Source organism: Cinclus cinclus, chromosome 6, assembly GCF_963662255.1.
Source record: "Cinclus cinclus chromosome 6, bCinCin1.1, whole genome shotgun sequence".
Lineage (NCBI taxonomy): Eukaryota > Metazoa > Chordata > Aves > Passeriformes > Cinclidae > Cinclus > Cinclus cinclus.
Window position 1 is genome coordinate 55,974,692 of NC_085051.1, and position 13,349 is coordinate 55,988,040.

At 40.1% G+C, this 13,349-nt stretch overlaps 1 protein-coding gene across 1 annotated transcript in view; it reads right to left on the minus strand.

Annotated features, from left to right (window-relative positions):
* Nucleotides 1–13,349, minus strand: part of SYNE2 (spectrin repeat containing nuclear envelope protein 2) — a 153,976-nt gene that overhangs the window by 111,913 nt on the left and 28,714 nt on the right. Inside the window, exons 22-33 of the mRNA XM_062494829.1 lie at nt 12,714–12,925; nt 12,383–12,458; nt 11,679–11,797; nt 11,106–11,229; nt 10,108–10,268; nt 9,511–9,661; nt 7,748–8,349; nt 6,936–7,115; nt 5,838–5,988; nt 3,822–3,980; nt 2,977–3,138; nt 576–677 (exon numbers count right to left, since the gene is read on the minus strand). Of these exons, the coding sequence (XP_062350813.1) occupies nt 576–677; nt 2,977–3,138; nt 3,822–3,980; nt 5,838–5,988; nt 6,936–7,115; nt 7,748–8,349; nt 9,511–9,661; nt 10,108–10,268; nt 11,106–11,229; nt 11,679–11,797; nt 12,383–12,458; nt 12,714–12,925 (2,199 nt within the window). The remainder of the gene's footprint in view (nt 1–575; nt 678–2,976; nt 3,139–3,821; nt 3,981–5,837; nt 5,989–6,935; nt 7,116–7,747; nt 8,350–9,510; nt 9,662–10,107; nt 10,269–11,105; nt 11,230–11,678; nt 11,798–12,382; nt 12,459–12,713; nt 12,926–13,349) is intronic.

Sequence of the window (13,349 nt, forward strand, 5' to 3'; positions counted from 1 at the left end):
GGTGCACCTGACAGACACTGTGAGAAGGTGATTACAGAGCTGCTACAGGAGCAAGGGAAGCTAACACAGTCTGAAAAAGGAATTGATTCTTTGTTGTGTGAAGCTAACACAGAAAGATGAAGATTTCCTTGTGATACCCCAAAGCAAAACACCACAGTAAACATCACCCTGTGCAAGAAACTCCACATTAACAAACTACATTAAGCCATGTCCAAGCAAAGGTTGAGTTTAAAATCGACATAAAGCTGAGCTCCTGGGATCCCCAAAGGGGTGAGGAGGTCCATTGTTGTTGGCCAACAGCTAAACACCAGATAGCACTGTTATCAACCTCTTTGGGCAGGCCCAAAAAGGCACAGAAGTGACAAAGACCTTTGTGTTTAAAATGACAGGTCTGGTTCTAACAACCTATAACAGGCAGGAGATACAAGAAATGAATTATCACTGCTCACTGGTAACAGAATGCTCTCCTTGAGTAGATATAAATAAAACCAGTACCTGATTGTGGCAAAGGCAATAGTAGAAGCAGGGCTATAGTAAGGAGTACTGGTGTGACAGCTGTAAAAGCTTCTCTGTACCTGTAGTTCCAATGGGGGCTCATTACTATTCAGAAGTTCTTCTATCTCAGCCACCGTGTTGTCGAATTTTTGGAGTTTCTGCTCTTGGACTCGTAAGCATGCCTAAAAGTGGAAAAAACACATTGGTAACTATGCTTCCTTCCAAATTAAATCTATATGTTTATGTCAGAGAATTATATTAAAATATTCTGATTATGCATTTTGGCACATAGAGGTGTCATAATTGGTTCATTTCCTCATTTTCAGTTTAGCAATTAAGCATTTTTTGTATTCGAGTCATAAACACGCTGTTTCTCAGGCAAAGCAGATAATGTAAATCTAGGATATGTTTAAGAATCTTAATTATTTTGCTTCAAGTAAATTTGCAGTAAAATAATTTTAATTTAGCATTTATGTCTTGCTGCTTCTACTAAAAGGCATATTCTCAGATGTCACAGATTAAGGCAAGAATTGGTGTCCTGGTATGGAAGCTTTGGTATGGAAGTGATAAAATATAACACATGCTGTAAATGTGTGTTTAAATGTAAATCCTTTCCATATGAAAAGATCTCCACTCATTTGAATGTACTTTAGAGCAAGAGAATAATGTGAAGGTAAAATGCCAGCTTCAGCTTATGAACAGGACAATGACTTTGTCTCATAGTCCCAAATCTATATTCCAGGTCCCTGAGGACAAAGTCTTCCTTCTGTCATCTCTGTACAAGCAATCATCAAAACCCATTCATGTGCTGCAGGCCTTAAAAGAGTTTGCATTTGCATACGGGCTACAGGGGAAAGCAGAACCCCTCTCACATTATTTGTACTGAAATTATCCTTAAATACACAGTCCAGTAATTCACTGCTCTGTTCTCTTGTGACATGCACCAGTGCTCTGCTGGGTGCTCACAAAGTTTTCAACTGTGTGTAAAGTTTTTAACTCTGTGTAAGGTGATACACATTGCAACAGTTGCGGATCTTTTCAGAATTAACATAAATGCAGAGGCATTTCAACATCAACAAAAAAAGATAAATAATCAAGTGATAAATGAACCTGATGCCCTCTGCATTTGGAATCGTTTCACAAAAAATTCAAACGCATTGGGTTCAGTTTTCTCTCCTTCTATTCCACTTTATAATAGCTGCTCATGGGAACATGGTTTCTGTGTCTCTTGCCCTCTTCTCCCTCCTCTTTGAGACTTGTCTCTCAGGAGGAAGTAGCAGAATCACCTTGGTGTAGCCACCTCCAGCACAGCCCTTCTTAAGGAGGAGCAGAGTCAGGCCAGACTTGAGCAGTTTCCAGGTAACAAAACGGCCCTAAGGATGCATTTTCCAGCTGTTGCATTTTTACTGGAGCCTTCAGGGACCTAAACTACTCCAGGAAAATTCTGACAGTACAGTGGTAGAGACAACGATGTGACAAAATAACCACTGCTGCACAGTGGATATGCCACTGTTTCCTAGTGAAGATCCATACACAAAGAGCACTTTAGCTTTTTAGTGCTCTGCAAATTAAAACAAATGAGCAGTGCTAACAGTAGGAGGAAGCTGCAAACAACCATAATAAAAACCAGACCATTTGTAGCTTGTAAACACTGAGGTAAAACTGCCTGAAAATTTTCAAACAAGAGGATATGCAATGTATTTATGTCTCAATCACTCTCAAGCAGGAAATTATTTTTGCTTAGTAGACACTGGTTATTTGCCACAACGAAGCATAGCTGACCTATTGTGGCCCTAAAGTTAGAAATTAAAATATTCACCCCCATACATGAAGGTTTCAATGGCACAGACCTCACAGTGCATGTGTTTTTACACCCAGCTGCACCCTGATACTGAGAATTAATGTTATAACCTGTGCCAAAGGAGCAGGGGCAGCCCAGGCTCTGCTGCTGCCTGCCCATGTGCAGCCCCTGGAGATGCTCAGCAGCCTCTCTCTGATGAGGTTGCTGTTACACTGAGAAACCCACCAGGACAGGGGGAAAATAAACCACCTCTGAAACCTCTCCTCCAGCTGTGCCTTACCCAGCTGATCCAGAGGCTTCAGCATCTTCACTGACAGGCTACTTCTAGCTGGAAAAGTAATCATTAGCCTCTACACACTCTTTTCTTTCTTCTCTGTGCACCACTGTACTCCAGGCTACAGCCTCACAGGCTTTCTCTTTGGTCCATGTTTGTACACCACCACACAGCATTTGCAGTGTTGCATTGACTGAAAACCATTTATTACACATATACACTATTTGTGCATAAGTTTCCAAGACCTGTATCCCCAAATAAAGGCAACATCCTTAGAGAAACCACCCATTTAGCTGCAACTGCAAATTTACAACTTTCTCCATTGGTATTTCAGTGCAATGTCCATGTCTATAGCCCAAGGGTCATACAGCATAAAGGAAGGGTAAAATATTTCCATTTAAATTACCTTCAACTGAGTAAGGTCCTCCTCAGTCAGGACACGGCCTTCTGCATTCTTGAGCTCTGCGTTTGCCCAAGCGTCAATTGTGCCAGATAAGCTCAGGAGTTTGTCCCACAAAGCCTGAGCTCTTCCCAAATTATCACAGTAGTTTTCAGTCTTTTCATTGATCTACCATTAGATTGAGAGACAGAAAACACACACAGATTTAAAAAAAAATATTACTGAGTTATATTCTAAAAGCAAAAGCAGCACAATAAAATAGGAGCGAGACAAAAGCACCCACAAAAACAAGAGCGGCAGAGGAGAAAAAAAAAATCTCATGTCTTCACAGTAAACTGGTCATGGAGAAGATACTTAAATCCCTGCCACACATGTCACCAAACATACCAATCACAACAGCAGCTTGCCAGTTTTAAGGCAGGTTTAGAAAGGAGCCCTGCTCATTAATGTTTATCTACTCCCAGTAAATACCATTTAATCTCAGTATTGATGCACTGCTTAGACCGACAGTCGCAAACATTTCTCACCAAAAGCACCAGCACTGTAATTTTCCAGATTGTCTCCAGTGTCTAAATCCATATAAGTTGTTATGGAAGCACAAATATTGCATTTCTGCATTTTCTAGAATTATTTACTGCCAAGGAGTACTGACAATATAAACTACCTGAGAGATCACAAACATTACATCCATAGACACTCTGCAAGCTTTGCTCTGGTAAACACTTGGATTTATCTCTTAAGAATCTCTGCCATATTGCACTTAATTTATTCAAAATATTACACCCACATCAGAATCAATTACTATAATGCATAAGAGATAAGACCACCCTGATAATTTACTTTTTACATACATCCAGCCATCTGTCCACAATAATGTTAGCTTCATTCTCAAATGGAGGCTCCTCAAAGCTTCTCATTTTATTCAGCTGGAATTGCAGGTTTTTGCAGATCTGATTTATTTTGTCTACATCTTCAGAGTGATCATTAAATTCCTCTTTTGCCTCTTCAATCTGTGAAAAAGACCACATGGACATTTGTGAGCATACTTGCTTATGACTGCTTATTCAGCAAAATATTTTTTAACTGCTGTGCTGGGTTATTTTGCTTAGAGAAACAACAGCATTACATAAAATAATGTATTTTATATAATATGATGAGACTAGGAAAGCATCCTGTGTTGTTATATCCCTGCCATGCAGTCAGGAATATTGCCCTGTTAGAAATCCATATCATTCTGTTATTGGCTGCAGAACAGCTGAATGGCAATGCAGATAATTTATTTCTAAGAAAGCCAAAACCACAGTTTGCTTTTAAAGTCCTAAGAGCCAGATCCAAGGGGACTGTACATCCACACACAGAACCTTGATCACAGAGATAAATAATGCACAGTGGGACAATCATCTGAGATACTATTACAACTCTAAAATAATTCTAATACAACTCTAATAATTCTATAATAATTCTAAAGTAACCTGCATTCTGATCACCAGGTTTTGAACTATTTACCAAAAAAAGCTTAAATCCTACTTAAACACAGACACTGCCAGAAACTGAAACATCTCTTTCTCCTACTTTCTATTTAAACGCCAAGCTGCTTCTTTTTGTGTCTGATTGGAATGTCAGTGTTTACAAACAACATGGAAGCTTCCTGGAAAAGAAACACTGACCTCTAGTGCTCGGCACTTTGATGTTAACATCTCTCTCCTTATTTCCCACAGACATCCTGGGAAATTTCATCTTCCCATACGACACTGTCGGGCACTAAGCTTGGGGAGGGATGGCAGAGCTGCTCTGACAAACCAGAGCAGGGAGAGTGCTCTGCTTTGTTCTAATTCTTTGTAATTCTATGTAACAATTCTGTAGAGTTCTATGTAACAATTCTGTAGAGTTCTATGTAACAATTCTGTAGAGTTCTATGTAACAGCACTCAAGTACATGCCTGTACTGTGCCACAGCAATGTCATACCACAGCTCTGGGAGTGGGAACTGCACAGCTCAGGGTGAGGAGGGAGGGCTGTTCCCAGAGAGGGGTCTCCATACAAGCAGGGGCTGGGATATGCAGTGTCCCCCTTGCAGCAGGAGCCCAGATGATACAAGGTGCCCCAAGTCTCACTGGTGGGACCAAGAAGAGACCCTGCCTCAGCTAAAAGGGGCTGGCACAAGCAAACACCATCCCATTGCCTGAGGAAGACACCACTTACCATTCCTTCTTAAATGTAACCAGCCCAGGCACTGCCTGAGAACAAGCACTCCTGGATGCTATGGGTGATGCCTCACCAGAAAGCCTTAAAATAGGATCTGAACAATCACTTACATAACCCAGGATATGGGAAGCCTGTGCAGTAAAACAGCCATGATGGACATGCTACAGTTCACTAATTGTTAGCCATGGACAACAATGCCCTGTAGATGTATTCATTTAGTCAAGAAGCTGGCTGGCACATTTCTGATAGAAAAGGTGGAAAACTTTAAATTAAATGTAGGGGTGTCCAGCAGCACCTGCTCATTCTGTATGAGTAGCTCATCAAGTAATGTAAAATCTACTGCAAATGTTTAAGTGCTGTCACAGACAGCTTGGAGCAAAAGGACAGGACCAAATCTCATCTTCATACTAGATCCTAGTTCTTCCATGGGGTTTGATTTTGGTTTTTTAATTCCCCTCCATAACAAGACTCTGTTTCACTATGAAAAACTGACTTAAATCTACTTGAAACAAAAATAGGGAGTCCCAAAATGTATTTTGGAAGCCAAAGTGAAAGCAAGGCCTTAATATCTGCCCTGAAGGCTGAGGGTACAAAGGCAACCACGCATCTGAATGCTCCCAGGAAAGGCTTTTCTTTCCTTTCCACTAAGCTCTTGTTACTCACCTTTGCTATTAGTCTGTTCAAATTCTCCTTCCCCATGTAAGAAGTTTGCTGGGAAAGCACAATCTCCTGTTTCTGGATGATGCTGGTCAGACTCGTTTTGCAGCTTTGATACTGCTTCAGGAGCTCCAGAACCCTTGCACACTGCTCCTGGCTATTAAAAAGAGAAGTATTATTTATGGCCTAAGCACAAACCTGCAGCCTCAATGTTCTGTCTACTTCCTTCTCCTATATTCACACACGTGGGGAGTTTGACAACTATGTGTGGATAAGAGAACAGGAGTGATGAACTGTACCAGTCTTGAATCCTGCAATAATGTGTGATACCTGTGTGGCATCCAGACAGTTTTTGGAATCAGAAATGCCCTTCACCATCATATGCTGCTGAACCACATTTAACTGTGATGAGCAGTTGTGTTCATATGATCCTGTCCACCAGAAAGGTGAGCTCAGTCACCAGAAAACTGAAATACCACATGCAGCAGATCTCACAGCAGCTTGGCTGGTGGACATCAGCCCCTCCTCCTTCAGTGGGGTATGAAAACAGGTTACTCCCACCTGTGCCAGCCATGAGATATAACCAGAACTATTCCAGTCCATGCAAAGCCTCTGGGCATCTTCAAAAGCCCTATCTGAAGCCCAGATGCCCTGAGCAATGAACCATTGCCTTTCCCAGTCTCCTCTCTCACAGAATTATCAAACCAAGCTCCCTTTATTTTGCTGCAGAGAGACTGTTTTCCCAGCTGTCCTTTTCCATTTGTTTCAGTTTGTATTTTCTTTTTCAGTGTGCTGTCAGGAAATTCACAGCAAATTCAGAAGATGCAGCTTTCCCAGCAGCAGCCAGGTTTTTCTTCTGGATGCCAGTTAAGTTCAACACATCACTGCATACCTGCTAAATGATGGGACTCTGATGTTTTAAAAATATGCAAAATTCATGAGCTTTAGCTGCAAACTTCCACGTGCAATTCTTGGTTTAATGATAGTTTATGTCTCCACTGTATCTTTAAGGTATGATCTGGGGCTTTTTTCCTGTTTGATTTCACAAAAAAGCAAACTTCTTATTTGAACAAGAGTACTTTAAAATGCCATTTTCCTCCTTACCATTCAGCAAGCAAGAGCTTTGTATCCTCCCATAACCTCTCTGTAACTTTGCACTGCTCATTTGCTTCCTCTGCTTTCCCCTCATCGATCTGTGGGAGCTTATTAGCAATTTCTTGCATAGGTTTCATTTCAGCAGCAGCACGATCCAATTCCTTTTCCAATTCTGTTAATGATTTTATCCTTTATTAGAAAAAAATGAAATACAGCCTTATATTAAAGTAAGCCTTTGATTTGGTTCACAATGTAATTATTAAGTTCCCTAGAAATTCATCCTGAGCTCCACATACTGTATTAAATGATATCATAAATAGTCTAATTTGATCTTCAATTCATGTAATCTGACACAGGCCCTCAGATGAGTTATGCTGACCTCAGCACTGTGAGAAAATAATCCAAATTCTGAAGGGCAGTTGGGTCTGTATGAACACAGTGAAATTAATCTGTATTAAAAGGCAAGTGCAGTCTGTCCATCTTACACTGCACAGTTTCAGGTCAGGTGCATCAGTGCCCAGCAAGAGGACCCATCTCCCTGTTTGACAGTTTTCTTACTGAAAAATTAGGATCACAATAACCCAGCTCCTACTTTTGCTTCCTCACTGCTGCTTCAAACATACACATATATACAGGAGTTTGAAAAAAAAAATAGAGAGAGAAGCCTTCCTCTTCTAAGCTGTGATGGAACAAATAAAACAAACTCACAGCTTCTCTTAGTGTTGCACAGACAGTTCAAATTTCAGTGCTCTCCTGCAGAGGGGACCCAGACTGACTCCACTGAAATTATGAAATCAAAAGAGCTTTAAAAAATAATTCACCTTTTTTGAATTGCTGGAATTGTTGGATCCTTCAAGCCTATTTTGTTAATTCTGTCACGTAGATCCTGAATGTTTTTAAGGAGTTCACTGTTTTTTCTGGAAAATGTCTTGTATAAGTCTTTTTCTTCTGTAAGCATCTGCTCACTTGAGGGATCATAAATTTCATTTAGGTCTTTAGATAAAGTCAGGACAAGGTTTTTACAGCAAGTCTTTCTCCCACATTCAGCATCTTCCAAACAGATATTAACAGTCCTCAGGCGTTCATCCAAACATTTAGCCTCTTCTGCCAGATGAGAAACCTCTTGTGCAGCCTCTCTCAAAGCTTTTCCCTGTATTTCAGGTTGATCTGGGGGATCTGGTAGACATTTGATGGAAGACTGGATCTTCCTCAGGGAGGCCATAAAAGCTTCCACATCTTTAAGGACTGTATCACAGATCTGCAATTTACAGCCCATTTCTTCAAGCTGGTTTTGACAGTAAAACATAATTTTGCTTGCAGCTTTCAGGTCTATTGGATTACATTCATCCCTTGCTGAACTGTCTAGCTCTTGTTTCAATTGTTTGCACACTTCAATCTGTTCTAATATGGATCTCTGCAGTCCCTGAAATTTAGAGAGTGACCAAAAGTGTTAGCAAGTGAAAGAAAACATATCCTGCCTTCAAGCTGAACCTATGACTGAAAAACAATTTATAATAGCAGTAAAAAACTATGCTAAAAAGTGTGGTTAAGACAGGAAACCTATTCTGGATGTCAGTGGAGGGAAGGAAAAAGAACAAAATAATCAAATAAAATGGTATTCCACACACAGGGATTTTGATCAGCACTACAGAAAGCTCAAGACTCCTTCCAGCAATCAAACAAGAAGGAGAGAGAGATGATGATAGTTCTGGGACTGAAAGCAGCAGGTTCTCACAGCAGGACATCAGTCAGAGCACAGAGGTATTTATCACTCTGCCATCTTTTTGTTCTTTATGCTATACTTCTGGAGCAGACTTCCATGTATTTAAAAATCTCCTGGTGCAGCCTGCAGGCTCTCTGGTTACAGCCCTCAAAGAGAAGCATGTCAGGTTGTGAAAGTCCAGCTGTGCAGGGAGCTGGGCAAAAATTCTGGGTCCTTGCAGCCAAAACTAGTCAGACAGAGCACACATGCTCTCTGCCCTACAGCTTGAGAGACCTAAACCCTACTCCATTGGAGAGCCAAGGGCAGGCAAATGCAAACTTCCAGTTCTGTGTTGCTGTCAGTGTGCTCAGCCCAGAGGGCAAGCCAAGAATAAAACAGAATTCACCCTGCTCAGTGGACCAGGGCCTGGGCATCAGATATTGATAGCAGGTGAACAATTACTGCATTCAAACTGAGCTTCCAAACCCATCCTGAGCTGAGCTCAGGACACTGCAGCAGATGTGACACGAGGTAGCCTGCCTGAGCTCATAAATTAACAGCACATTACGTGTACAACTCCACAAAGTGATATAGGGCCAGGTGGGAACACCACAAATCTGCCTCAAAAGGAGATCCTAACCTACAATGAAATGTTCACAACAATGGCTTTTACAGCAGAACCTACTGAGGGTCCCTGGCTGGCTCTACAGGACCAATAGTGTTTAAAAACACAGGGACTAAATGCTGTTACAGTTTTTAGAAGGTTTGGGAAGTCTTGTCAGCAGCCCCAACCTTCTGAGTCTGAAGATCTCATTAAGTTCTCTACTTCCTAGATATTAAAACTTATTCTTTCTAGGGTGTGGTCTCTGCATCTTCCCTTACCTCCAGTTCACTATAAGCAAGGTCACTGTCCATCAGATTAAACTGATGGATGTACTTTTTCTTCAGCCACTGATTTAATAATTCACAGAGAAAGGTGCATTGATTTTCTATTGGCTGAACAATTTCCACAGCAGTCCTTAAAGAGTTTGCTCTGCAAGAGAGGTAACAAAACATGAACTTGGAAAGCAAGCAAGAAAAGACACTCAATATTTTTAAGCACAAAAAGCCACAAAAATAATGTGTCTGTCTAACAGATCTAATCCTCCCCCTCCTGAGATCAGATGAGTTTTTCTTTGATTAAAGAGAAAAGCAACGTGAATCACTGTGAATTCAACCAAAAGATGAAAGGAAATAACAGCAATATATGGGAATATTGCACAGTTATGTAACAAAGATCCATCTCTGTTCTTCTTGGGGAGACTCACACTACCTTCCAGGTGTATATGAATAAAGAAAAATTAAGAACAGCTTAATCTTTTGCAATGAAGAAAAGGTTAAAATTATGCAGCTCTTTTCTGCAATACACACCATCCCCTTCACAACACACACAATTAGTTACAATTCCTTAGCTAATACCATAAAATGTTTTTTTTATACCTGGTATTTATAATAGCCTGAAGTTCCTTCCACTCGCCTTGTAGCTTGTTTCTTGCCTCAGAGAGAGCAGCCTGCTGCACTTCAGCCACAAGATTTTCTAAGGCAGAAGAGATGCTCTCCAGTTGTGTCCAACTAGAACTGATTTCACTGTCGATTATTCCCTAGAAGATAAGCAGTTCTAATGCATTAATATGATCCTGTATTTCTCAGTGGACAGTTCACAAAACTACAGTCACAAGAGTCTCTACAAAAACAGTGAAAACATCATCTGAAACTAAGAGTATCTATTTCCTTATTTCCCCTTCAAGACCCAATTTTTAGCTGCATGCAAACCTCCAGCAACTTTTTATGGTGGCAATTTCCATGTCAGATATATGCCTTGGCTAAATTTTATAAAAGGTTCAATAAATAACAGGCCAGGCATTCTTACTACAAGAACGAAAATACCTCCACCTAGCTATGTTCAAAAGAAAAACAAATGTAGAACTGAACCAAGTTCTGAGATTTTTGATAAGGCTTTGTAGTCTTTTTAAAAAAGGCTGTGAAAAATTGTAGTAATAAACTTTTCAACATCAACTCTGTGCCTTTTGCTGTTGCCTTAGGGATCTCACAGCCCTAACCAAGTTTTATGTCCTGGAACAGTTCCATTGTGCACAAACACCACTTGGTGGTCCAGCTCCGATGAGTCCTGCAGCCCTGGTCATCTCTGCTGACAAAAAAAAGCTCCTTTCTGAAGTTATTTTCCCATTACACCTATTTCAGCCTGCAGACAACAAACCCAGAGCCACCAATTTCTTCTTTCAGCAACACCTGCAAAACTCCACGGTCAGACAGCAGTGCAGTTCTGCTGAATCCTAAATCCTTGATTTCCCTTCTTCTAATACATTTGGTTGCAAGGATTCTGCTTTCCCTTTGCAATGTATGAAACAGAGAAGTGAGTGCTCTACATGAGAAAATAATTCAGGCACCAGGTACATTCTTAAAAGATGAATACTTGCCTCAAGTTCAAGCAACTTAGTCAGAAGGCATGAAGTGCCTTTTATTTCATCAGTAAAGCCAGATGCTACTTTGTCTCTGCTGAGTCGTAGAAGTTCCTCCAGGTTACTTCTTTGTGTGTTAAAGCTAAGAAAAGTCCAAAATGAATGAACAATGCATTAATGAGCAACATATTAAAAAGACTGCTCATAGCTAATTTTCAAGTCTAAATTTAGTTTTACGAATATAAAAATATCAGTTGCTTAAAAAAGTTGACATGTTTATTTTGCAGTATTTGTTAATATGCAAGTTATTACTAAGGCAGATGCAGACTTTCCTAGCCTAAGAAAAGAATTAAAACATTCATATCGAAAAATGTTCTTGCTACAAAATCCTAATGTTTGAAGCATTTAGTTACTGTAGTGCTTCCTTATCGATTATAGATCAATATTCAGTAAATTGTAGTAGAAAAAAGAACAGGGTTCTGCATAGCAAAAGTGCACCTTATGTTTGGTACATTCAATTCATTTATGAGTTAATTTGTGTAGCAAAGCATCATATCTTAACAACCCCTGATTTTTTCCTATAAAAATTACCTCTCTAACAAAGTTGGTATGGCTGAATCACCATCTTCCTCAAACTTGTCTGCACAGCTTTCTCCATTGTGATGTTTCACATCTGGTTCCAAAATTGTATCTGCAGCAGGTCTTGAGGTCTGAGTAAAAACAAAATGGTGACAGTGACCTCCACATCATTCTGTGTAATACACAGCAAAGCCTAACAGGGATCTGTGAGCTCCTGAAGGAAGGAATTGCTTGATGTGTCCCAAAGGAGATGAGAGATGCCATTCATGAATACAAGATGTGTTTAAACCCAATCACGAGCCCATAGCACATTTTGGAATACTTGCAGCCAGCTCATTCATTCTTTTCACAGACAAATGCCTCTAACTCTTCATTAGTCTTGCTCTGTGCTCTGAAAATAGTTCATATTACTGGGACACTATGGGGGATTTTCACTTGAACACAGCTTCCCACATGACCCTATCGGAAAATTACTTTTTTGCAAAATATAATTCCAGGCTGGAGGCTCACATTTCCCAGGATGCCCATCACTGCTGCTTGCATATTAATTTTTAATGTTTACTTAGTCTGCATTCACAAGCACAATGGGGTTTTGATTTCTGGCCAGAGACCCAAGGTCTTATCAGAATAAAAACAGTAAGAGAAATAAATACTTTTTCCTTGGCAATGACATCCCTTTGACAGAGCACTGTCTTCCAACAGTCTGAACTTCTTACCTCCTGTACCATAAGGCTGTCAATTTGTTGAGAAGAACCAGACTCTTCTCCATTCTCAGAAGCCATAATGGAGTTCCTACAAGAACAAAATATTAAATACAAAGGGAAAAAAGAAATCCTAGCTCAAGGTTTAAAACAGTGCAGCTGTGATGAAGGGTAACCAAACATTGTACTTGCCAGTTTACGAAACTTAATACTAAGTGTTTAAACGCACAGCCGGCCACAGTAATGTACATAGTTATGTACTGCCAAAATACATTGGAGTATCCCAAAACTTAAGTGTAAAAATGATTTCTATAAAGCTACAAAACACCATGACTCAGCCACTCACCCTTTGAGAGGGGACTGTCCTTTTCCAACACGAGCCAACAGTGCTGTGTTAGTGTCTGCCACCATTTGCTGAACTTTTTCTAGCCTTTTTTCACAGTCTGCAGTGAGTGCCTGTATCCCTGGGACAGTTTCTTCTGAGAGTCTTGCCAATGTTTTAAGGTCTTCCAAAGTCTTGTTAAGCTCCTTCATGCTGCCTTCATGCGAAAAAAAGGCCTAAACAAAGAAAAAAACAATATACCAAGTCCATGTTAAGACATGAGGATAAGCAATTATTCTCATGTATGTTTTTTTACACTTCCATTATCTTCTTGGTCGAATGCTCTCAAAAGTCTAAGCTGTCAAACCAAGAAACACGCACTGATTTTCTCTTTGTTCTTTCTAAAATAGAACCAGAAAATAAATTAGGATTTCTGGAAACACGTTCCCAACTGTACTCACAAGACTACGCTGACCCAATTTTGATATTCATTATGTTCTATAATTTTTAATTTTCATCCCAAGCCTTCTTCACCCTGACATCAGATAGATGTGTCCTACTGACTACAGAAAAAGCAGAATATTTTTAAGTATTCCTTGTCAATTATTATACTTTCTAGGGTGAATTAAAAAAATAATAACTATCTGGAGGGGGGGGGGG